Here is a 24,597-nt window from a genome sequence, read left to right as displayed (position 1 = left end):
CCTTCGAAACCACTCGCTTTCGGCCGTACGCGATCCTACACAAACTTTTCGACATTTTGAACATTCGAGACTTTGCTACCATCTTTTTTAAACATTCGACACTTTCTGGTGTTCCCTCGTTGTCTATGGCCACTTCGTACGTTGCCGGGATATTATCACATGTGTTTTCGGCTTGAATTTTGACTTATTTCAATTCTGACGGCGCTGTTGTCACGTCAGACATTACTTGATGAATTTAGTCCTTTAGAATTTAACTAATGATCGTAGAAAAGTATAATATCTAACACATTTGGTAAATTTTTTAAATCACTCGTTTATTAAGCACTTGCTCCGCTGGGCTCTGCTGGTGCTAAGTAAACTCGTGCCTCAAATGCCGTTTACCACACTTGTTGCAGAAAAATTATACAAGCCAAAAATCTTCTTGAGTAATTTGTACTTTACAGTTATAGGTAAGTAAATCATAAGTATTATTAAATCTATAATTTACTCAAATGCCGTTTACCACACTTGTTCCATAGTATACTATTTTATGAGAAATCCCATTCATCACCAGCCATTCAAGATAAAAAATCTATCATTAATGTTATTTTAGCCATAGTTACCAATTGATCCTCAGCGACAATGCGACTTCTGAAATTACTCTGGCGGAAAAGTGCAAAAAAAAATCCAACATTCGCTTTGTAACTAAAAAATTTTTACTTGATGACTGTGAATAATCAAAATCCAGATCAAAGTTATAGAGAAATAATATTTGAAATATTAGTTTATAGCCATGAATTACATATAAAGAAAGATACATTTTTTTTGTTGAAAACAATATTTAAAATCTGTTAAGGTGGATTTTCAAAATAAAGTAGACGATATCAAATTCTGGTTTTAACCAAATACCTAAGTATAAATGTATTTGGTAATAATACGGGCCCTTTTGAAGCAAACATCAAAAAATGTTGACATTCAATATGTGCATGCGCTAGTCATTTCAAAACATTCTTTATGCCAATGCAAGTTGTGCTAATATTATGGCGGTAATGTTGTAGCCGGAAGAATGTAGCGATGATTTTGCACTTAGAAGAATTAATTTTGACTCGTATTTTTAATACATACAGCACAGATTTCCTATGTGAAAATATTTAGCGACAAATACATTCCTCGACCATAAATATCAACACAATCGAACTATAAAGTTTTCTCTGAGGCAAAATTCTACTTGACAATGAAAGCAAGCAATATATACTAAAAAACGCCATTGTAAAATGACTTGGTTGCTATAACGAGATTGTATATTCTCATTTTCGGGATCGATCGGCCAATAAAATCACTTCTGATCCTGAGTAAATGTTATTGTCTCTCCTCTGAATATTTTGTTGAATTTCGGTGCGTGACTGGATTACATATTTTGCAGACTGTGTTGTCAGATTTGTACAGTGCAATATAGGGCCGTTTTAAACTTAAATTTCGTGTTCTTGTTATTGCATTTTACTTATACTCTAAAGTTGCCAGGAATATTGTGATGAAAATGTGAACAGCGAAAAATGTTAGGGATGGGGTAACTTGGAAATAATCTGACCCCACATCGTAGCTTTTGCATAGCTACGTTATTGTTCTATTCAATTAAAAATCAACATTTAATGTCGATAAAAACGCTTACCCGCTATTTAGCGTAAAAATTTCGAAGGGGCATCGACCTATAAACTGAATCTAAACGATTAATTTGCAGAATTTGCGAATAATATAGATTTAAAATAATAACTATTTAATTTTATTTCAATATATGTTAACAAATAGTTTCGATCCGAAAGAGCCAACCAAAAAGTTTTCCAAATCTTCAAAGCTGATTTAGATGCTTAGTTTTCGTTAGTTTTGACAACAAAAACAAAAAGACGTAGCAATGAGTTGTTATTTGCATTGGAAAAGTATCAATAAGAATTTGAGCGATGCAATTCATATTTTATTTGTATATATATATATATATATATATATATATATATATATATATATATATATATATATATATATATATATATATATATATATATATATATATATATATATATATATATATATATATATATATATATATATATATATATATATATATATATATATATATATATATATATATATATATATATATATATATATATATATATATATATATATATATATATATATATATATATATATATATATGTATATATATGTATTGTATTTGAAAATCTATTAAACCTTGGTATCTAGGTAAGATAAATACTGTAAATACTGTAAAATTAATTTATATTAATATTAATAATAATATGGTTAAGGACTTTTGGAGACCATAAAAAGAGAAAATATGTGACATTATGTAACACATAACATTATAAAGTTTTGAGTGTGAAACATTGATAATGAATTTTTGTCAATGTAGGTAATTTTACCGAAAGCCGAAATTTACCGTTTTTTGGTTAGTTTCGCTTAGTATTTAAAAGCAAACAGGTAGCGTCCTTGTTCAATTTGTCGTTGTAATATGTGCTTATAGAATAATGTCCTTTTCAGAACCTCAAATCTGCTAGAAACCGTGCTGTTCGATGAAATTACATTTCATCCAAACAACCATGAAGGGAACACAGATGCATGGAGCAGCGGTGAGATTTTTTACTTTATTATTAATTTAACCCTGATCGAGGGACAGACTTAAGAGATATTTTTCAATTATAGTGGAAGCTTTGTTAAATAAAACAAACAATCGTTTTGAATATTTTTTTGGATTAACGTTACTCAATCTTGAAATGGGTTTTCGTTTCGAAAAATGAATGTGATCTATGGTGTCAACAATATAATTTTGATAAATGAATCGTTTACTCCTCTCCAACAGAACTTGAGCAAAATCACACTGCAATAAAACATGTAGGGTGGCGTCGAACGAAACTGTATATTAAACATTTCGCTGGTAGTGACAGTACTGATATTTAATATATGTAAGCATTTAATATATTAATTAACACCATTTAGATCTTACAAGCAGTGAAACCACTAGTACCGAAAATAGTTTCTATCACTAACAGGAAAGCAAGCAAACGTAAAAAAAAAAACAAAATAATATAGAATAAATAAGGTCACAAAAAATGAATAACAATAATTTCTGTATCACGCGGTGCCAATCACCAAGTTACATTTGTTACTATTGTGACTTTTTCGATGTTACATTGACGTTTACAGTTTTGTTTTTTTCACTCTAAAAAAGGAATAACCCATGAGCAAATACGAACACCTGTTTTGCGGCCTAAAAAGTGTAAAGCCTGGTTGTACAGAACGTTGTTCAGAAGAACGTTCTTTTGAATAATAGCTCGGTGATGACCTCAGTAAACACGAATTCTTTAGGGCCAGAAGAAAGTAATATTATTAAATCCCCAACTTAACCCCAAAAATTGAATGTGTATCGAACATATGAAAGAAAGACATAAACGTAGTCAGATGAGTCTAAACTAAAAAAGCAGCTAAAAACTTAAATAAATAAAATAAAAATAACTTAAAAATCCAAATGTTAGAGATAGACATAAATACAAAATATTTTAAATAACATTATAGCTTCTATCGAAAATAGAATTGATATCTAAGTTGCAAACTGTGTTTTCCCACCCAACTTTGCATTCATTATTATAGAGATAATTATGTATTCATACAGCGCGTGGTTTATACATGGTCCCCACTTAGGGACTTAGGGACGTATTTCTCAGCTAATAATATGAAAGAAAGTTTATATAAACGTGGGCCTGAAAACGTTTTGTAACGATGGAGAAGAGTGAAACGGACTCAAAAAATATTGACTCAGCCTGCCCTATTGCTGACCCCACTTTAAAGGTAAAAAGCTATTTCCGACGCCATTTCCGTTCTGTTACTAGCAGAAATTTCACGGGATTGGGAGGATAAAATATATCACACATATTTGTGTTTAAATCGTAATTTTCTTTGTTGGTAAGCAATTTGCTTATTTCCAATGATAGGATCACAATATAGTTCGATACGTAGCTGAAAACAATGGTCAAAGTTTCATTGTCATTTTAATTTTTCAAACCGGGAGGTCCTTCTGGTCATGCAAACAAATGCGGGGTCGGTTGTAAAGGCAGTTTTTTTTCTGGTCAAACCCCACAATGTATGACAACAAGAACTTGCAGAGAGAACAAAAATTGGCGACTGTAACGCGGCCAATAATCTCTATAGAAATAAGGGTTATGAGCTTTTCTATAAATTACTATTATTAATTTGAAATTTTGAGCTGTTCTTAACATATGGGTGTTTCCAGTCTCCAACATCATAGACTTGGTTGCCATAGCAGTATTTTTTTGGTAAAAAGTAAATTCCAAAACAATAAATAATGATAATAAATTACTCAATTTTTGTACTAATAAAAATTGGTTATTTTGAGTTAATTTTCACAAATCTAAGCACGATCAAGTAGCGGTTTTAGACGTATACGGGCTATTTTCTTTTTGCATCGCATCTGACAAACCTTTATCTCACGAATTTCGCTATATGAAAAACAATCACAATCATTAGGTAATAAAGATTATCATGTGGATTCTGGTTCTACTTATCAATAATTGTTGACTAACTCAACGATTCTGGCTGAGTAACAATGTTTGTTAATAAAATGTAACGTCTCCCCACTGTTAACCATATGAAAGTCAAGTGAATAATCCAGCTTTTGGTAAAATGTATTTCGTGTTCGTCTAAAACACGAATTATTTTGCTACTACTACTGCTACTACTTTGAGAAAGAAGTATTCAATAACAACACCAAATTCTTTAGATATTACTACTTAACAAACCACCGGATATTTTTTATATTGTGTTAGTCAAAAAACTTAGACATTTAGAACACTACTGGTTACTGTTTAGAACTCTGTCTCAATTTTTCTATAATCACTACAACTGAACGTAATTAATAAAATTGTATTGAGTCGACAGAGGTTATTAATCCCACAAGCGAGAATTAAATTGTTCCAAAACAAGACGACTTTCGTTATTGAACTGCAAAAATAATTTTTAATTGATTTGGAATTAACTAGAAGTCATTTAGAAAAATGTAGATTATATTTTTGTTTGTCCTGCAATTTTTTAGCGAAAAAATACTCGATCCTTTCGTCCAAATTAAAATAGACATGCACCAACTTTTAGAAAGAACCATTTATAGCAATGTTGGTTAAGAATTAATTCTTAATTATATTTATTAATATAAAGGAAACAGAATAACCTTTTGGGTACCCATATCGCTACTGCACTTTCAGCAATGTTCTTCAGCCATGATCATAACTATACAGAAACGGCATCAGTATAAAAAATTATTTCTTTTAATGATGCGACTTTTCAAGGCAAAATCGATATTTTCCATATTACATATAAAGTACGAATCGATTAAAAACGTTGTTCAAAAATAGTATATTATCCAATAATTGATAAACGTCAAAATTCAAGCCATGGCAAGTATTTTCGAAAACATCCGATTCCTCTCAAACCCGTGACGTCGTAAAATCACCAATTCCGCAGGCTAGCTCGGTGTATAATTGGGTATTTTAGAGATGAGAATAGAAAATAGTACATTACGCAACAAGTGTGGTAAACGGCATTTGAGTCACCAGTCTATTTCCTACGACCATTAGTTTTTGGGTAAATTTTTGCAATACAACATGAATACATTCACTGACATGACGGTCAGAATTGACAAACGTCAAAATTATTTCCGAAAACATCCAATTGTTACCAAATCCGTTCGGCACCAAATAATAATGGAGAGTATAGTTATTGATTAGATATTAACCACCGCTGTCACTTTTTAATTTATTTAGCTACAGAGTTGATTTTTATATTGAATTGGTTGAATTGATTGATTAAATTAATTTTAAAAATGAGTGCAAAATTTTTATATTTCTGGTTTGTTATAGAAATTCATGAAAATAACTTCATGACAAATACACATAGTATTTTGCTCCTGTAGTTTGGGTATTATTGAAGTTTAAAATGCATAATTAGAATTATTTTGATCTCAATTTATCTACAGCTGAATTATACGTGATAATTTCAAATAATGCGTTATTAATTATTAATTTTATTTTAATTTAACTAAATCGGTATATCTACAAAATGACATTTATTTTTCTGTAGTTTGCGTGGCAAATATATTTGTATATTTGTATTTGTAAAAATATTGTACACTTGTAACTCTATTTTCCTAACTAAAATTAACCGAAAATCTATAAAGGATAAATCATGTTATAAGTTTTGAATGTATTTTGAAATATATAATATATCATAATTGTTTAAAACTCCCTGTACAATATTTTTTAAATTATTGTCAAATATTATATAATAAATATACTGTATAGTTAATATGCGTTCACTTTTTGTAGCTTAGAAAATAAAGAAGTCACACATTCTGATAGAAACCGTGAAATATGTCGTCCCCATACAAAATTAGAATTCAAACCAAACATGTCGATGCTGCTTTTCTTTTCTAGTCCAATTTAATGGGAAAAATTAAATCAGTCTTTGAACCAGTACAATTTCCAACCGGAATAAATTTGCGCCTCTTTGATAATAATATTCACATTTAACCCTTATAATTAGTTTAACGACAAATATGAGACAAGGATTTTCGGATTAGTTTTGGTTTGGTTTAGCTACGCAAATGCCAATTATTTTGTCATGACCTCACATTTTAGTTGTTTATTTATTTGTAAATATGGTTTTTAAAAATGTCCAAACCAAAGAACTTGGCTATAGTTCGAAGCGCCTGGAGTTCAACAGGGTGCTGTTTTATTCGCCAGAACCTAAATTAAGTGCCGAAATGTGATCGGAAATAAAACGTAGAATTTATATAATGACGGAAACTCTGCCCAAAGTTAAATAATCCAAGAAAGATAATAGGTCGTGCCCCACAAGTGAGTACCTTTGAACAACCTAGCAGAACAGCGATACATTTGCCAATATAATATTGCCTTGATGAAAGCATAATTTTTTTTTAGTTTTTGGTGTACTTTTTTTGGATTTATCGCCTGATGCACTTCGCAAAATATTATCAAGGGATTTTAGCACGCTTTCAAAAAAAGCTGTTATTACTTTTAATTTTTCTTACCTATCTACCAAAATAGTTATAAACATCTTAACCTCAAAAATATAGCGGCCTCCTTCTACATGAAAAAGTTTGTCTGATAGTAGCTGTAGAATATTTATGAGATGCTTTATAAGGATTTTTACGTAGTAAGTTATAAAACCCCAAGTGTAAGTATTTTATAATACGGGTTTTATGAACGCTATAAAACCTTTTAAAAAAACTAAAGTAGCGAACACTAAAGGTTTTATAAATAAAAATAACGAAAACGTTTTGGATACAATCTTATAAAACTTAAAATATTTTTTGTATTTATTAGAAATCTTACAAAACATCTAACGCCAAACGTTTTCTTATAAAACTATAAGAACTGTTATAATAACTAAAATTTTTTATAAATAATATAAATATCCGTTACCTTATAATAAAACCTTAAGCTGCGAAAAATGTGTAGGACGGTTTTGGGCTAATTTTTGACATAACGAGATAAATATAGATAGATATATTTCCATTACGTAAGTTGGTCAGTAAAATAGAATTGCCACTTTACTACAACTAGACTTCATCTGATTCCAAGCCGGTGTCAATAAATTACAATACAGAGTGGTCCAAATTCACATTCTCAAATACAACTTTTTGATATATGTTTTTTTTAAGTGTTTTTTTCATTATAGAAGAGTTCTTAAAGACATAGTTATGCAGATATTTCGTAAGGCTATTTTCTGGCGGAACGGACAGTATTTTAGTTTATTTCTTTAGAAACTTTAGAAAATACTTTTTGGTTCATTGAGGCCTAAGGAGGTTCTATTCAAGCACTTGAAACTTGATATTAATTACAAAGTTTCGATCTGGATTCTCTGGCTAAGTTTAAAATTCCTAATTAACTGCCACATAAATCTGCTTACAACGAGATTTTAGAGATGTATATAGTTTCAGGCTCTATTGTCTGTCCATCAGGCTATTCTTCCTTAGTCTGCGTGATAGTTTGAATATGATTTCGCATATCATTCAATGGATAGCATAATTATTAGTCATTGAAAAATTACAAAATTTGCTTTTAGTGGTCGAGTCCATTTATGTAAGTTATGTTTCTCTTCCCTTACTCTAAAATATCAAATTTCCGGTACTTTAGTCACCGGTTTGAGAGTTATCTTATATTTTCCGTGATGGTGTTTTAACATTTGTCAATTCTGATGGTCACGATCGGTGCAACAAGTTTGATGAATGCCATCTTAGTCTTAGTTTGAAGTGTCTGAAGTTTATCAACGTCTTGCATAATATACTATTTTGTAATTGATATATAAGTTGATAAAAATTGGAATAAACCTCGGGATAAACTAAACACCACGAAACTAAATGTAGGTGAAGGCAGATATGGTGGAGAGAAAATCCAAAATGTCGTTGCAATTTTGTTTCCTTAACTTCGCTAGAAACATCGAAAATTTATTGCGATTTTCTCTTCACCCACACAGTTTAGAAGTTTAGCACCTAATTAGATGGATGGCTGTGGTGTTACTTATAATAGTTTAGTATTACATATGGGCCTTCGCTCAGTTTGCAAAAATAAATATTTGATTACCGTAGCCACTTAGTCAGTTTCTTAAATTTGTGAATAGGTTATACAAACAAGACTTATGATGAATTGACCATTGACGCAATAGATCTTGTTGAGATGGTCTAACACAGAAACCTATTCATAGGTAATAGAGAGGTGTTGGTTTTGTATAGGACATTTTTAAGTCGCAACTAAATTAAATGAAATGAAATATCCCTTGCTATTAGAAAAATATTTAAAATATTCTAAACTAAATCAGGAACTTTGGATACTGAGGAAATCAGGTTGGCAGATTAAACGTATTTAGTATTAGTTGTAACATATTCTTGTATTTCCTTATTATTTCCTCCTTTTGCCTACGTTTTTTTTTGTTATTTGGGGAGAAAAATTACTCTATTTACCACTTTATGAACAAAATACATACACGATGATCCCTGGTACAAATGTAGTAGTGTTAGTTTAATAAAAAGAGATAATTAACGTAATTATTTAAAACATACTTGGTAGCTCACTAGTTATTATTATTTTTTAACATTTTCTTCGTAACATTGTTCTAAGCACTGCTAGAGCACCTATGTCACCACTCCCGCGGGGGTGTATGTAATTTGGGAGTCTTGACTCTCATAACAATGAATTGGTAGCTATAATGTAAAGACTTTTACCAATTGTTTCAATTATAGTGCTCTAATTTTTAAGGGATATTAAGAAGAAAAGTAGAATAGTTAAATAAGAACAAACGTTGTTCAGATTTTCACATGCATTTGATAAAGGCACGATGTTGCCGAAACAGCTGTCATTTAAATATATTTATGTGAAAATCTGAACAACGTTTGTTCTTATTTAACTATTTTAAATGTATTTTCATCAAGTAAACGCCACTTCAGTACAAGAAAAGTAGAAATAAACCTTTTAATTTTCGACCTACAGAAAATTTAAGAAAAAATCGTGTTTTTATATTGACTAGCTCTCTAGATATTCTTATGAAAGTATATACCCCTTAGACTTCAACAGACATCCGAAGTGGCAAAATTGAAAATATCCACCGAAAACATATGATCGCTGGCAATCGTGACTAAGCTCCACACAGAAACTCCAGTATTATCAAGTGTAGTTTGTAGATAATATTATACGTGAACAACAAAGTACCAGACTCCCTATTTTTCTGAAATCATAAGCAAGCAGAGCCCTTCTGTTCTTTTACTGTCTGCTATTTTACTATCTCGCTAAATAGTAAAATAAAAGGATGCGGTGTTTGCGCCTCTTTCGAGAACAGTTCTGTCATATTCCGATTTTTTTTAGTTTCTGTAGGGATACTGCGGTTTTTATTTGTTGTAATTTGTATTACAAATTTTACTTAATAGGACAAAACTGTTACTGCAGCTAATATTAAATTTGAAATCTTTGAAAAATTCGACATGCTAGTTTATTACTGATATTCAGTAATCAGTGTTATATTTTAACAGGTTTTTTAATGAGCGAAATAATACCTCGCAATACCATCGAAAAATGGACACACAATATATTACACTCTTAGTCTTTATTACATATAGGGCGTCCAATAAGTACCAAAACAAAGTTTTATAATATTTCATTCAAGGCGTTTCTTTATCTATAAAACCTTTGCTGTTGGTTAGTTTATGTATTTTGAAAAGTTTATTATAAAACTTTTATTTCATAAAACTCTTATAAATTTTAAAGCATCCAATAAATGTTACACAGCTACTATGAAGCTTGGAATGAACATTGTGGACGGTGCTGTTTTGCAAAATATTGCAATTTAGGCAATATTATGAAATGTGAAGATATATTTCTTAATTATATGCGATAAAAAAAATTCTGCATTTTATTTGCAAAAAAAATGAGATAAAATTTTAACTTTACGCTTTTTGTCAAAATTATGTTTTAAAATGCTCAAAACTATTGCGAAACTGCTCCTTGGTAAAATATAAAGTTCTTCTATACATTTTTCGTGTCAAATAAGATTAACTCGGTGCAGTTTTTGAGTTGGTAGAATATTTTTCACTTCCCTATCAAGTTTAGAGTTAAAGCAAGATACAATGACGCGAAATAAATTGTTTTGCAAATAAATCTTTAGAAAAAGTGAAAAAGGGTGATAACGAAAATGTATTCCTTGCCTCTATAAAACTTATTTATAGTTTATAAAGGTTACGACGATATATCGTGCAAAAAAAATATTTACGGAAAAATTTGGCTGAACGCAGATGATACCTGACATCCCATTGATAGAACGTGTCCGACTTTTGCACTCGGTTTATCAACGAAAATCGCTATAGAGTTTAAATACACAGACGGAACTAAACTTCGTATAGTTGAGCGGTCATCGTCAATCGCACGATATTGCCAGATTGTGAAAAATTATTTCGAGGTTTAGAAAACGCGCAAATGTGACAACTTAATGGGGGGAAAACACTTCGCACATTAAACATCTAGTTCGCTACCTAATCAATTTTGAAAACCGTCTAGCACCGACGGCGTCGAAGATTCGGTCGCAGCCACCGATTGGCCAGATAACACACTAACCGTGATTTTTATCTTTTAAAACAAATTTTACCTTGATTTTTATAGCGTTTCGTTTATTTAGACAGAGAATATAATGTCGGGTCCGTTTTAGTATATTGAATAGTGTCGGTGCACTGGCAGTTGGTGGACTGCGTAAATCATGACAATTACAAAGAAGGAATACTTCGCATTCGGTCCAGTGATCGGATACGGACGCGCCAACGCTACATCCGACGGCCTATTAAATCCGAAGAAAAGTAACTTAGAGGTATTTTTATTTATTGTCTCAAATCATGTATTTATCGCTTCATCGCTTCATGCGAGTGAGTAATGCCCCTGTTTTTGCTTCAATCTTAAAAAAAAAACAGCAAATGATTTATAGAACCTCTTTAGGGGTAATAATTAGTTACTTTTTTATTTATGATTTTTCCACGCTTAGAAAGTAAATCCATATTCATATGGTATATTGTTGTATTTGATGATTTCAGATTTTTAAGCAATTGACGTAAAGCAAAACTAAACAATTGTTTCTTCGAGAGAATCTTCACAACCAAAGTTTTCTATAATCATCCAGCAACTTGGAGAAATAGATTTAATTTGAAAAAAAGTCATTGATCAATTTTTCTATACCAACTTTATTAGAAAAGTATTGATAAATTATTAAAATTTCCTTAATAATCGAGCAATTAAGAAGTGTAGATTTCTATAAAAACATTTTTTCTGAAAATAAATAAAAAAATCTCCAAAACCACCTCGCTACAAGTTGCATAACTAAATTAAAGTAAGCTTTAAATGCTGCTACTAAAATATATTTTCATTTAATAATAATCTTTGAGGTGTCTGCGACTCATGACTTTTTGTTGAATACTACCAAAACGCACATGTTATTGTTTGGATATAAAAGTGAGGAAATGGAAAAAAACGCCTCTTTTAAGATCACGCTAAATGATCAGATTATCTCTTCTTCTTCGGGCGGTTGTAAAAATTTAAGATTACGGTTTGACGCTGACCTGCGGTTTTCTAAATACGTTGGCTGCTTCTATAAGATGAGAAGTTGAGGACATTACCACCTTTATTATTTACTAAACTCTAATAAGACTGCGTCATATTATTATGCTAAACTATGCAGAGGAAGTTTCACAATCCAGTCACCCGCCATTGTTTGATACATTGTGTTCCTAGACACACTTCGGTAATTTTCCAGAGATTTTTACTTATACTTTATGATATAGCATCCCTCCCCACAATAAAGTCTTTCAGACAAGCGTATAAATTGTTTATTAGGGTGGTCAGTATCTAGCAAAAGCGAGTTAAGGGTGTGTGTCTAGGTCATCCGAAAATAATAAATTTTCTCAGGAACGGTGCAATGTTCATGCTCCAAACATCAATTGAAACAGTAAACTATATTTTGCCGTGAAAGTTTTGAAACCCTCAACTGTCTTCTGCTAAATAATTCCCTAGCGCGTAGCGTGTAGTCTTCTAATAGTTTCGACAGAAACAATCACACCTGTAGCTTGTTAAAGTTTCCTTTGAAGCTCTGGATGAAATAATGTGGGATTTCTTCTTGCTGTTTGAGGTACAAAGCGATCCTGTGCTTCCGTAGTTACTCTTCCGCCGATTCTTTAGGGTTCCCAATTCCAGAAACCTTGAATCCCTTCTGTAACAGCCACCGTTCTTGCAATCTGACTTTGTGTCGCGCCTCGTTCTGCCAGAGTGTAAAAAGAAATAAATTATAATTTTAATGCGACTTGCAAGCGGAACAGTAAAATCGACATTGCCAGGGCAAAGCTATTTTGTTTATCTACCTGTTCCTTAATAAATACGTAAACTGTTTCATCGCTTGTAGCAAAAAACAAATTGAACAATTGTTTTAGATTAATACTGGGTCATTCCATAAACGTTTGTTTGCGTAAATTTTAAGACTAATTTAAATGTGCCATTCGGTTTTAATTTTTAACGCACATGGAGATTTTTTTTATATTTTTTTGTTTTATTTTTGGGTTTGATGGACACACAGTTCTTAAATAAATTTGATATACTTTTATCATTTTCTGCTCTCGTGTGGTATCTATGTGTATCGCTCATAAATCTAATATTGTGCATATATTTTATTTTACTCAGTAGGCAGTAACTAAGTGCTGGCTTGTATTCTTTAATAACATGTTTACATGACTATCTTTATATATTTTGGTTTGTTTGTTGCTTCTAAAATCCATGGTGTGTATTGGAGGGAACAGCTTCAACCGAAATTGTTAAAGTTAAAACATGGTTTTCTAATTATTTTTTTGTAATTATGTAAAGTTATGATATGAACTTAAACGTTGCTGTAGGCTCTTATCAGGCAAGTGTTAAATGTTTGCTTATTTAGTCACAGTTTACCGCTGATTAAATTAGACAAAAATTAGAATACGAAAATCGAGCTTGGTATAACCTTTGTTCGATCGGCTAATCCTTTAATGCACCTATCTAGTCCACTGTCTGAATATTCAAGTTGCTTGCGTAAACTAGGCTAATGTGCACATTTAGTATCCAGATATAGTAAAAAAAAAATGCGAAGAATACGAGTACGTCTATAAGGCGTTTGAATCAAATAATTACTAAGTTTTTAAGAGACGGGGACGAAATTAAATTAAATAACTGAGAAAGTTTGGTCCGGAAATGTAGCTCGAATGTTAATACCTCTTTGACCTTGACCCTGCTTAAGCTTTCAAGATCACTCGATGGTTGTGATTGATATTTTGGTGAAAATCCATATTTCGAAACAGCAAAAGGAAATTTAACTTAACATCAGAATATTTCCTTGGCATTAAAGTCAGCTCTTAGTCCTTCAGCGTTTCAAAAATCTACGAAGTTAATATCAAAAATTTCCACACCATCTGCATTTTATTTTGAGGTCAGTCTTCTGCGGTTTGATTAGTATAATAATAGTATTATGTATTTTGTTCCTATCCACAACTTCACCGAAGAAGAATACTAGTCATTGTAACTACTTAAAACAATGATGTCAAAACTATTTTGAAGGTCAGATCCTGCTTTTTTTTAAATGCTACAGTTTTAATATTATGTAGTTGTAGACAATAGAGTCAAGTAATACACGCTTAGCTTATATAGCGAACTGACAACATTAATTTAAGAAAAATTAAAATTCCTTCAAAATAAGTAGTAGCTCTTCACATATATGATTTAGTTCCAAAAAAAGATTTTTTTTAGCTTTCTTGCTTTTCATCTAGAGAAAAGGTCAATTTTCTATTTCGTCTAATGAAAAACATTAATGAAAATATCATAATTTCACAATCCACAAATGCAGATTTACTATACATTTTTGGCTAAAGCTAATGTACCAAGATCAATTTTCAATTTACATTTACTTTGCATTAGTTTTTTTTTACGTTCTTAAATTGGCTGTCTTTCTAGCGTCGATAAAGTATGATGGATTGTAATGCCTGATAATACTGCACAAGTTCTTTATTACATTTCTCAAAAAAATTGAAAAATATACTTCCTTCCACCTCTTGACATTAATTTTTCAACTGAAAATTTAGCGTAAACTGTTATTGACGTCCGTCGAAGAAAGCAAAATACCATCAATGGAAGAGGAGAATAGATTTATTTACATATATTCATTTCATAATTTTAAGTTCTTGTCGACTTCAGCAGAAATGAGCGAGATTATTTTCTGTAAGAGTATTTAAAATTTAACACAAATTCGCAATTTGAACGTTCACCGAAAGGTCTAAAGTTTTAAAAACTTCCAGGCATATCTGCAATGATTTTAGCTTTTCTTATTTTTGTTTAGAAACTTGAATACTGTAATTGTTTGTTAAAGGGCATAGGGCATGTCGTGACTTGATTTGTTTTTGAGATGCAAAGCGTCAATTTTTCAATAAAAATCGTTTTTTTATTGATTACGCCACTACTTTTTTGTATAGTTAATATTTTAGGCAATAGGCAATTAAAAAATATTTTTTCGTAACCTGCTTTGTTTTTGAAAAGAAAAATAAAAACAATTCCCTGCATGTGCCTGGACTTTAAAAATTCGAGCAAAAATCTTTTTTATTCTTACTAAAATGTGCACCATGCCAAAACAAATAAAAAGTTGCGCTGCCTGTTTAATTCAAATTTCAATTAATTTTAAGTGCGTTTAAGCGCTGTTTTTGGAATCATCGTGATATTGTGTTTGTTTACTATATCTATTTCTTATTTACTATTTTACTACCATTTACTGTATACTATTTCCTATTACAAGAGACTTGGATATGCAACATTTTATTCATTTTAACGTAGTGTAACATTTGAATAACGATTAAATATTTTTTGCTTGGATTTTAACTTATTGTTTTAAATGGTTTAGGAACATGTACCGAAACTGATTGTATTTATTTTTTCAAAAATAAAACGCATTACTAAAAAAACTAGAAAAAACAAAAAAATGCATTTTAAATAGCTCAATCTAAAAAAATATTAGACATACAAACAGTAGCATACATTGAAATTGCCTATAAATATCAATTAGATTACCCTCTCTGACGCCATTGGGATTAACACTTTTATTCTAATTGCGATGAAGAAGTCCTTTGTTTCCGCCAATTAGCATGCCAAGTTTAATCAGCATCAGAAAAAATGTTTTTGAATAATTAATAAAAAAACGATTTAAAAAAGTTTTTCACATCCTGTATCTCGAAAAAAAAATTAGTTAGGACAATCCTAGACATTTCACGGTTTAACATTGGGTCACCCTGTTTTTGTCCCGATAGTTAACGAAACTAAAAAATAAAGATCGTTATTCTAAAATTTGAAATTATAGAACTAATTGCCATGTAACATTAAAGAGATTCCAAAGGATATTCAAAAGAAATCTAATTGATAGATAGATAGATAGATATTTATTTCGCTTTTCGATACTACATATAACACATATATGGGTATATTAAGCACGTCATATCACATTAAAATACAGTGTTTAAACAATACATTTAAAAAATACATTTAAAAAAAATCGTCTACTGAGTAGAGACACCTATCAGTTAAAAAGGTCTTAATTCTTTTCTTAAACACAGATAAACTATCAGTTTCTTCGAAGCATTTAAAGAAATTTAAATTTAAAAGAAATTTAAAGCTCTGTTATATACTTTCAAGCCAAAATACCTTAGATTTTGTTGCCCGATATGCAGTCTAGAGAATGGAACATCCAAGTAATCTCTGTGCCGTGTGTCATGTTCGTGCAAGTCACATATAGGAGATGTGATGTGATCTTATCATGTTACTTTTGACGTTAATCAAAACGGAATAAATATATAATGAAGGAAGTGTCATGATCTGAGGTTCCCTAAATAAATCCCTACATGAATGTTTACTAGTTACACGCATCATGTAACGAATAGCACGTTTTTGTGCTAAGAAGACCAGGTGTGCACCAGTGGCTAGACCCCAATAGATTATACCGTAACCCATCACTGATTGGAACAGCCCATAGTACACCAGCTTTAAAACGTCAATGGATACCGTATCTCGAATATTTTGGAATAAGTATGAGCAGGAGCTTAATTTGGGCAATATGTTGTCGATGTGATGATTCCATGTAAGTTTGTTATCAATGTACAGACCGAGAAACTTAGTAGCCTCCACGTTTTCTATTGAACGTCCCTCCAATTTTTTAATTAACTATATTAATTATCAGTAATATAGAGGAAAAGCAGCATAGTTGAAGTTAGTCTTGCAGCTTTCATATAAAAAAATGTAGACTGTTATATATAAATGCTAATGAACGGTATCTGTCTTGTTGCGGTAGAGCCTAGTTTTTTTAATAATTGGGATTTTGACATAATGTAACCTAATTTTATTATTTGAAACACTAAAATATATACTACATTTTATATTATGCGGGGTTTCCAAAATTTAATTTGGCATTTTTTTAACTTTCTGGAGAATGTACTTTTGATATTAACTTACATCAAAAATGTTAGTGCTATTTAGTTGTCTAACTTGTTAAGATGTTCAGCAATGTCAGGTAGAGCCTTTTAAGGTAAAATATAGACAATATTTCGCGTCGTATAGCGTCAATAGCCTTGTATATGTATTTACATGGTGTGTTTTATCTTAATTTCGTCTAAATGAGGTTATGTTGTGCATATTGATGGTCATTTTACAATTTAAAAAAAATCCCCTGTTTCCTTTTTTTGAGATTGAGATGCCAAAAATCATGAGTAAAATTTTCAATATCTCTATCTATTCTTTTACGACTAATTTCCTCGGTTTCTTCTAGAATCGAATTCACTCTCACGGGTTCAGAAAAACGCAATCAAGAGGATTAGTCGAACATACGACAAATTAAAATGAAACAATTGAAACGGAAAGAAATTGCTCTATAAATTTCTGTTAAATCGCGGGTGAGTGAATGCAACATTATTTTCTTCGAAGCGTCCCGTTTAACTTGTATTCAGTGGAGATTCATTTGTTTTTTTGAGAAATATTCGATTGTGCCTTGAACAGTTCAAGAACATTTTCGATTCTCAAATCAAATTATTCTTTAAAATATTTCCAATTAATTTAGATTTATTTGCTATTAATAGTAAATTAATTATTCATTTATCGAAAAATATTTGCGTAGCTATAAATACGATTACAAGTACCTGCACAGTGTCCCGTTATTTCCGATGCTGGTCATACAGGGTGTCCCATAACTCCGAGATAGAGCAACCCATGACACTATAAATTAAAATTAAAAGATACAGATTGTTTAAAGTAAAACTTCGTTTTAGAAAGATTTTTGAGAATCTCAAAACAATTAAATCATTGACAAAATAGATTATTAAAAAAAACAATTATCATATATTCAAGGCATACTTCGTGAAATTACTGTTACTAAGTTACTTTGTACTTATATGCTACAAACGTTAACACATCTCGCCAAATACATCAGAATACGAGCCCTATCACTGTAAATATGAAATTAACAGTAGCCTTAGTTTTCCTTAGCCTTAGAGGTGTATATATTTTTGTATTTTTTGACCTATACGAGTAGGCCAAAGGAAGAATATTCTCACCGAAATCCAAAAACGGATACCTACGGATACCTTAACGCATGGTCACATCACCATCCTGCCCAAAAATCATCGGTTATAAACTTTTTTATTTACCGAGCCGTAATACTGAAGTCACTGAACCCATAATTAAAACACCTTACCTCTGCTCTTCTCTCTAATAATCTAATAATAATAAAAACATGTTTAGTGTATTATCTCTCCAAAGGCGACAAGTTGGTAGAAGGTTAAACAATTTCCTATTCGTCCGAGGCCTATGGATGCCGCGTTCTATTTAAAAAACAAAGATCACGTAATACCGTTTGCACCATTTATAGGATTTTCATGCAAGATAATGCAAAGCCCCATATTGCAAGGGCTGTTTTGGATTACTTAAATAAAATCAAGAATCAGATCTTGGGGTGGTCACCACGCAGTCCAGATTTAAGTCCAATAGAGCACCTCTAGGATTATAGTTCGGCAATTAGGCTGCAAGAGAGTATTGCCGTCTTGGAATGGGAAAACATTCATTTAAGCAACCATTCTAGACTTATTAATTTTTTGTAAATTGGAAATTCTCTTTGTTTCTAAAGTAGATTTCTATAATTCTATAATAAATAAATTTTATAAAATTCTTCGAACTAATTTAAATATTATCATAGTTTTCGGGAAAATTACCATAAAAAATGTTTACCATATATTGCTTTTATGTTTTCAGGGAGAATTAAAATGTCTCATTTTACCGCCTGATAAAAAAAGGGCGAAAAGTGATTTTTATAAAAAGCAAACACACTGCCCTTCCTAATACTAATTCTAATTCCTCAATCAAATTAAAATTTTGTAAACATTAAAAAATCCAATTTTTAAAACCTACACAAAAACATTGTTTAATTATATTTCTATGAATTCTAACCTAACAGCAATAAAAAATAAACATTTTGGGAACAAAACATTATAAACCTCATTGTAAAATAATTCGTACTATAATTAACAAACTTATAACGTAAAATCTTGGTTGGTTTATTTATATTCCATACCGTTATCGTAATTTTGTTACCAACGTCAGCAATGGAAATCTACTTTTTTTTAAATGACAATTTAAAGTAGGCCTACAGTATAACCTTGTATTGTTAACAACCGATGCCTTTTTGTAATTTTTATTTACCTAATCGCTATTAATTGGTAATTTCAGTGCAATATTTTAATATTTAGATAATGTCCGAGATTTTTAAGATTTCTTGTGTAAATTGCGACTTCGTCTGACTGGTTTCATTTAAATGAATTACGTACATTATTGTCATAAACGTGTGCAGGTTTCTTTCATTAATATTCAAGGTTTCCAGCGAAATAGAATTTTAGGAAAGCCATTTCTTTTATGTAGAAAGGCGGATATTGTCTCATTTTATAACATGAACATTCAATTGGGAAGTATGGAGAGTAGAAACTTCCTTTGATTGTTTGAACATCATAGGCAATGATAAATGTTTATGAAATAAGTTTTTTAGCTTCCATTGTCTTTATTATTCACTTCCGTACACGTTTCAATTAATCAAGTATCTCCAATCGCCTTCAAGTGAACACTGAAGACATTACCTAAAGTCGACTAGAGATCCTTGACCAAGTTGAGAAGTCAGTAATAAAGACACGAGTCGTCAGAAGCTTCCTTTAATTGGCGCGTTTTTTTTACTTATAAATTTGCAGATGCAAAAGTCCCCACCTAGTGAAAATGCCAAGAGAATTTACCTATAGTTCTTAAATTATTGTAAATAAATCTGTTACGCGGTGTTCCTAAACTCTTATTACAAGTAAGCAGATGGAAAATAGAAACACATCGGCATCTAAATATTTTGTTGCTACCATTTTTAAAACCACACCAACTTCATACAACATCATATTAAATTCTATGAAAAATTCTGACACTTTCAATTTAACATATGTTATTCTTGGGCAAAATCTGTTTTGTTTACGGCTTGCCGATGGGATGCTGTATCATGTTATGGCATAAAATTTAAGTTATCGTCTGCAGAATGTTTACAAAATTATTACTTACTATTATTTACGAAATATATAAATGTAAATAAAATGTGAAATATATATGGAACCCCTGCATTTTATTGCGGCAATAAAAAAGACAATTCTTGAACTTAAAGTAATAAACCATATTGAATCAATTTGGAGTTAAAAAACTAATAATAATAATGCAGTTTTTAGTGGTACGTCATAGCGATATAGTTTGACAATTCAATTAGATAGTTTTAATCAAACAATTTATTTTTTTCTACTCCCGTCTGTAAAATACTAATTACCCGCCGATCTAGCGTGCAGGAAGCGTCACTTTACCACGTCAGTTTCGTTTCCCACGAATCCGAACCCTTTCGGACATTTCCGGGATTTTACCGCACGGATTTGGGAGCGATCGGATGTTTTTGGAGATATTTCCCACGCCTTCAATTTTTACGTCGGTCAATTCTGACGGTCATGTCAGTGAATGTATTCGTGTTTTGCGAAAATGTACCCAAAATCTAACGGTCGTAGAAAAAGTATAATATGCAACACGTTCGGTAAACTTTTTAACTCACTCGTTTATTAAAAACTCGTGAGTCAAATGCCGTTTACCGCACTTGTTGCATAATATACTATAAGTCACTCTTTTATTAAACACTCTCCGCTGCGCTCCGCTTGTGTCAAATAAACTCGCGAGTCAAATGCCGGTTACCGCACTTGTTGCATAATATACTATTATATAGTTTATATTCAGATGATATGTAAATATTATGCAACAAGTGTAGTAAAAGGCATTTGACTCACGAGTTTATTTGCCACGAGCGGAGCGCAGCGGACTTAAAGTGACTTAAAGAGTTTGCCGAACGTGTTGCATACTTAAATATTTCTACCACCGTTAGTTTTTGGGTACATTTTCGAAAAACAACACGAATACATTCACTGACAAACTTCAAAATTCAAGGCGTGGGAAATATCTCCGAAAACATCCGATTGCTCCCAAATCCCCATTTGCTTTGTTCAATTCGAGTTTAAATTAACTGATCGTTGTTTAAATATGAATTCGCCACATCTTTCATAGGAAATATATGGGTTATTTAAAATTGGATTATTTAAATCAAAGTAAGAGAATTATTTTGGGAATTTTAGGTAGATAATTCCAAAATATGTATTTAATTTCTTTCCTAGTCTTTTATTGAAGAAAACTTTTATTGTCATGATAATTAATATTCTCTCTTGATCGCTACGTGCGATTTTTTTACGTTTTGAGCCGGCACCGAAGCGGGCTCTACCTGTGGCAACAAAGTGAACGCGCGCATGCTAAAGACAACCGGCCTAATTCCACGCACTTCCAAGTTTTGGATTACCACTACATCACCACAGGGACAAAACCCCGAACAAATATTGTCTTATTATTCTTAAAATATATCGCCATGACTTACTACTGAAAGTCATATTTGCTTAAATTGTGTATTGTGCTAACTCCAAAACTGTTCAAAATAATGCCGTAATAAATTCACAGACTTCCCATATCATTTTTATTTAGCAATATGTGCATAATTTTGGGAACACTCTTAAATCTCATGTCATAATATGATACTGTATCATATTATGACATGAGAGTATATATATATATATATATATATATATATATATATATATATATATATATATATATATATATTATATGCTGACACTATATTCCGGGATACCATCCGTTCGCTTGTTGAACTCCGACTGGAATCCTGGAATATATATATATATATATATATATATATATATATATATATATATATATATATATATATATATATATATATATATATATATATATATATATTAAACGTTATTCTTAAAAACATAATTTTTATATCCAAAATAGCTTGAGGGAACAATAACATATGTTACATAGAAAGTTTCAGATTTTTTTATAGCAATGCTGAAATGCTCTAAATATTTTAAAAATAGGGATTATAATCGCAGCCCAATTTTTAAAGGCCTATCTTTATCCATTCTTCATATACTTTTATAATCCTGTATACCTTCACTATTTTAAGTATTGTTTACTAAATTAGTTTCATGACATCCAGTTATTTTCTTTCTTTCATATAAAGATAATTTTTTGTCGAAATCATATTCACGGCTAAATCACTTACGAAAGTTTGAAAAGATTATTGAACAGAAGACAAAAATAAAGTGTTAACGTTTATTAAATAAATAATTGAAAACTCATAGGAATGGTACGGTCGTTAGTATTCAGAAGGATTCAGAAATAACAAGACGGGAATAAGTATTGTGTAGTTTGAAAAAAGTTGTCGAACGGGATTGTATTACTTAAAATCCTCTAGTCCCTTCATATTGGATTTTGTAATTGTGAGAACTATAAATTCCGTATTACAGACGGCTCCGAAAACATGGATTGAAGCAACCTTTTTCAAAAGGGAATGTTGCCGATACAAACCAAGCAATAAGGATGAATTAAGGTAAGATATATCATTAGTGAGTTTTATTTGTTTAATTAATGAAATTAAATTATACTAAATAAAACTAATAATTATTAAAAACAAATGTAAATTTGTTAAATTCAAATTGAAAAAAAACATTCGTTCGTTTAAATTATTCTTTCTTAATGCAATCAAAGAATGGAGGATATTTTATTTTATCATATTTTATTATTTAATTAATTTTCGTTGGCCATATTTTATATTATTTAGTATTGGGTACAATAATAGAAATATTTTAATTAATGTTGTTTCAAGGGAATCATTAAGAGGTGATTCAAATATATAAAAGGTTTAAAATAATATTCTTCGAAATTATATCAATTGAAACTTGGAGCATTATTACAAATTATAGGGTTCACCAAATTGGACAAAAAACAATCGTAAAAAAATGTTTTAAAAAAAATGTGCAAAATTGTTTGTTATGGAAAGTTTTGTTTTTCCATGAAGTAATTTATATGTTTTACGCAGAATTTAATTACCCAAATATAATATTTTTATATTTGCAGGTCATATTGCAAACCTCCGAAAATGTATTTAAGAAGTTTTCTTTCAGGATATTGGTCAAAATATAAAGTACTTGCTGTTTCTAAATTCTTCTCGCGTTTCATAAAACATGGTACAATATGCCGTTTATGTGAAATATGAGAAAATCAAAGTTCGACGTAATAACAACAAATTCACAACTACCAGTGCGCCATTTGTTTCCGGTATTATTTTAAAAATATTATATTTAAAGCATCAAATTCTACGTAAAAATTTGCTTTGAAAATGTTTTCATAAATACATAGAATTTAATAACGAAAAAATTACAGTGATTTGAAATTTGATTGCGTTTTTTATTATTAAAGGTTTTTTGAAAATTGAGCTCCATGCACCGGCATTAGTTTTCGTCTCTCTTCTATAGAGGATTTTTTCTTTTGAAGGTGCCTAATTTGATCCCCTTATTTTAGGTTCACTTCATTTCAACTGTAAATACTGTTTTACTTTTTCTGTTTTAGATGTTCTTGCGGACGCACTATAGAACAGCACAAATATTTAACGACCCGAAACCCCATGCCACCTGGAGAAATATGGTTTCCTACCAAATGTACCGTGGCCCACCCTACCGACGCGTACGGAACTCTGGAGTTTCAGGGCGGACCCCATCCTTCCAAAGCCCAGGTAAACATGCCTTCCACGATATAGGGTGTTACAAAATGCGGTATCATGAGTGTAGGGACATTTTTCAATTTGAAATAATATATTTTTTTGACTATAAAAAATGTGTTAAAATTTCAAGATTTGTTAGTTGACGTATTTACATAAAAAACTAAAATGGGTTGCGTTTTAGCGATTACATCATCGATATGCCGATATTTTCAAATTGGAAAAAAAACCTCGAAAATAACCATCTTCCAAGTGAAAAAATGTTAAATGATTGATTCCTTGCTTTCAGTACATAAGGGTGGCGCACGATACCAAACCCGAGTATTTAATGCAACTGTTGACCCGTGAATGGGGTTTAGAACTGCCAAAACTACTGATCTCAATCCAAGGCGGTAAGGCGAATTTCGATCTGCAGCCGAAACTTCAAAAAATATTGCGCAAAGGGCTGCTGAAGGCAGCGCGATCCACCGGGGCGTGGATATTCACTGGAGGGACCAATACAGGTAAACAACAATGTCTCAAAGTATATTTATCGCCTTGCCTTTTAACGAGAATTAACTAAATAAACCGCCAACGTAAATAAAACATCTGACTAGTCGATACCATGGCCAGACTTTCAATAAGTTTTAAAAACTATCATAAATAAGTTCGTTTTTATTAAAAATTTAATTCTGTGTCACTCTCCTTGTAATCATTAACATGATTTACAATGTTCGCTATGTTATTTTGTAGCAAATGTTTTTTTTCAGCCCTCAGCAAGTATAT

At 31.0% G+C, this 24,597-nt stretch overlaps 2 protein-coding genes across 4 annotated transcripts in view; one reads left to right on the top strand and one right to left on the bottom strand.

Moving 5' to 3' along the window:
- The window catches only part of LOC132708333 (5-formyltetrahydrofolate cyclo-ligase), a 28,778-nt gene extending 17,885 nt beyond the window's left edge, over positions 1–10,893 (bottom strand). Inside the window, exon 1 of the mRNA XM_060680605.1 lies at positions 10,872–10,893. Within this exon, the coding sequence (XP_060536588.1) occupies positions 10,872–10,878 (7 nt within the window). The 5' untranslated portion in view covers positions 10,879–10,893. The remainder of the gene's footprint in view (positions 1–10,871) is intronic.
- The window catches only part of LOC132708330 (transient receptor potential cation channel trpm), a 43,134-nt gene continuing 21,089 nt past the window's right edge, over positions 2,553–24,597 (top strand). For all 3 annotated transcript variants that reach the window (XM_060680600.1, XM_060680599.1, XM_060680598.1), the window contains exons 1-4: positions 2,553–2,624; positions 22,583–22,665; positions 23,685–23,847; positions 24,122–24,335. In XM_060680600.1, the coding sequence (XP_060536583.1) occupies positions 2,568–2,624; positions 22,583–22,665; positions 23,685–23,847; positions 24,122–24,335 (517 nt within the window). In that variant the 5' untranslated portion in view covers positions 2,553–2,567. The remainder of the gene's footprint in view (positions 2,625–22,582; positions 22,666–23,684; positions 23,848–24,121; positions 24,336–24,597) is intronic.

This window comes from Cylas formicarius, unplaced genomic scaffold, assembly GCF_029955315.1.
Source record: "Cylas formicarius isolate icCylForm1 unplaced genomic scaffold, icCylForm1.1 PGA_scaffold_10__41_contigs__length_53128322, whole genome shotgun sequence".
Lineage (NCBI taxonomy): Eukaryota > Metazoa > Arthropoda > Insecta > Coleoptera > Brentidae > Cylas > Cylas formicarius.
The sequence above is the reverse complement of the archived record's forward strand: the minus strand, read 5'-3'. Positions and strand labels throughout refer to the sequence as shown.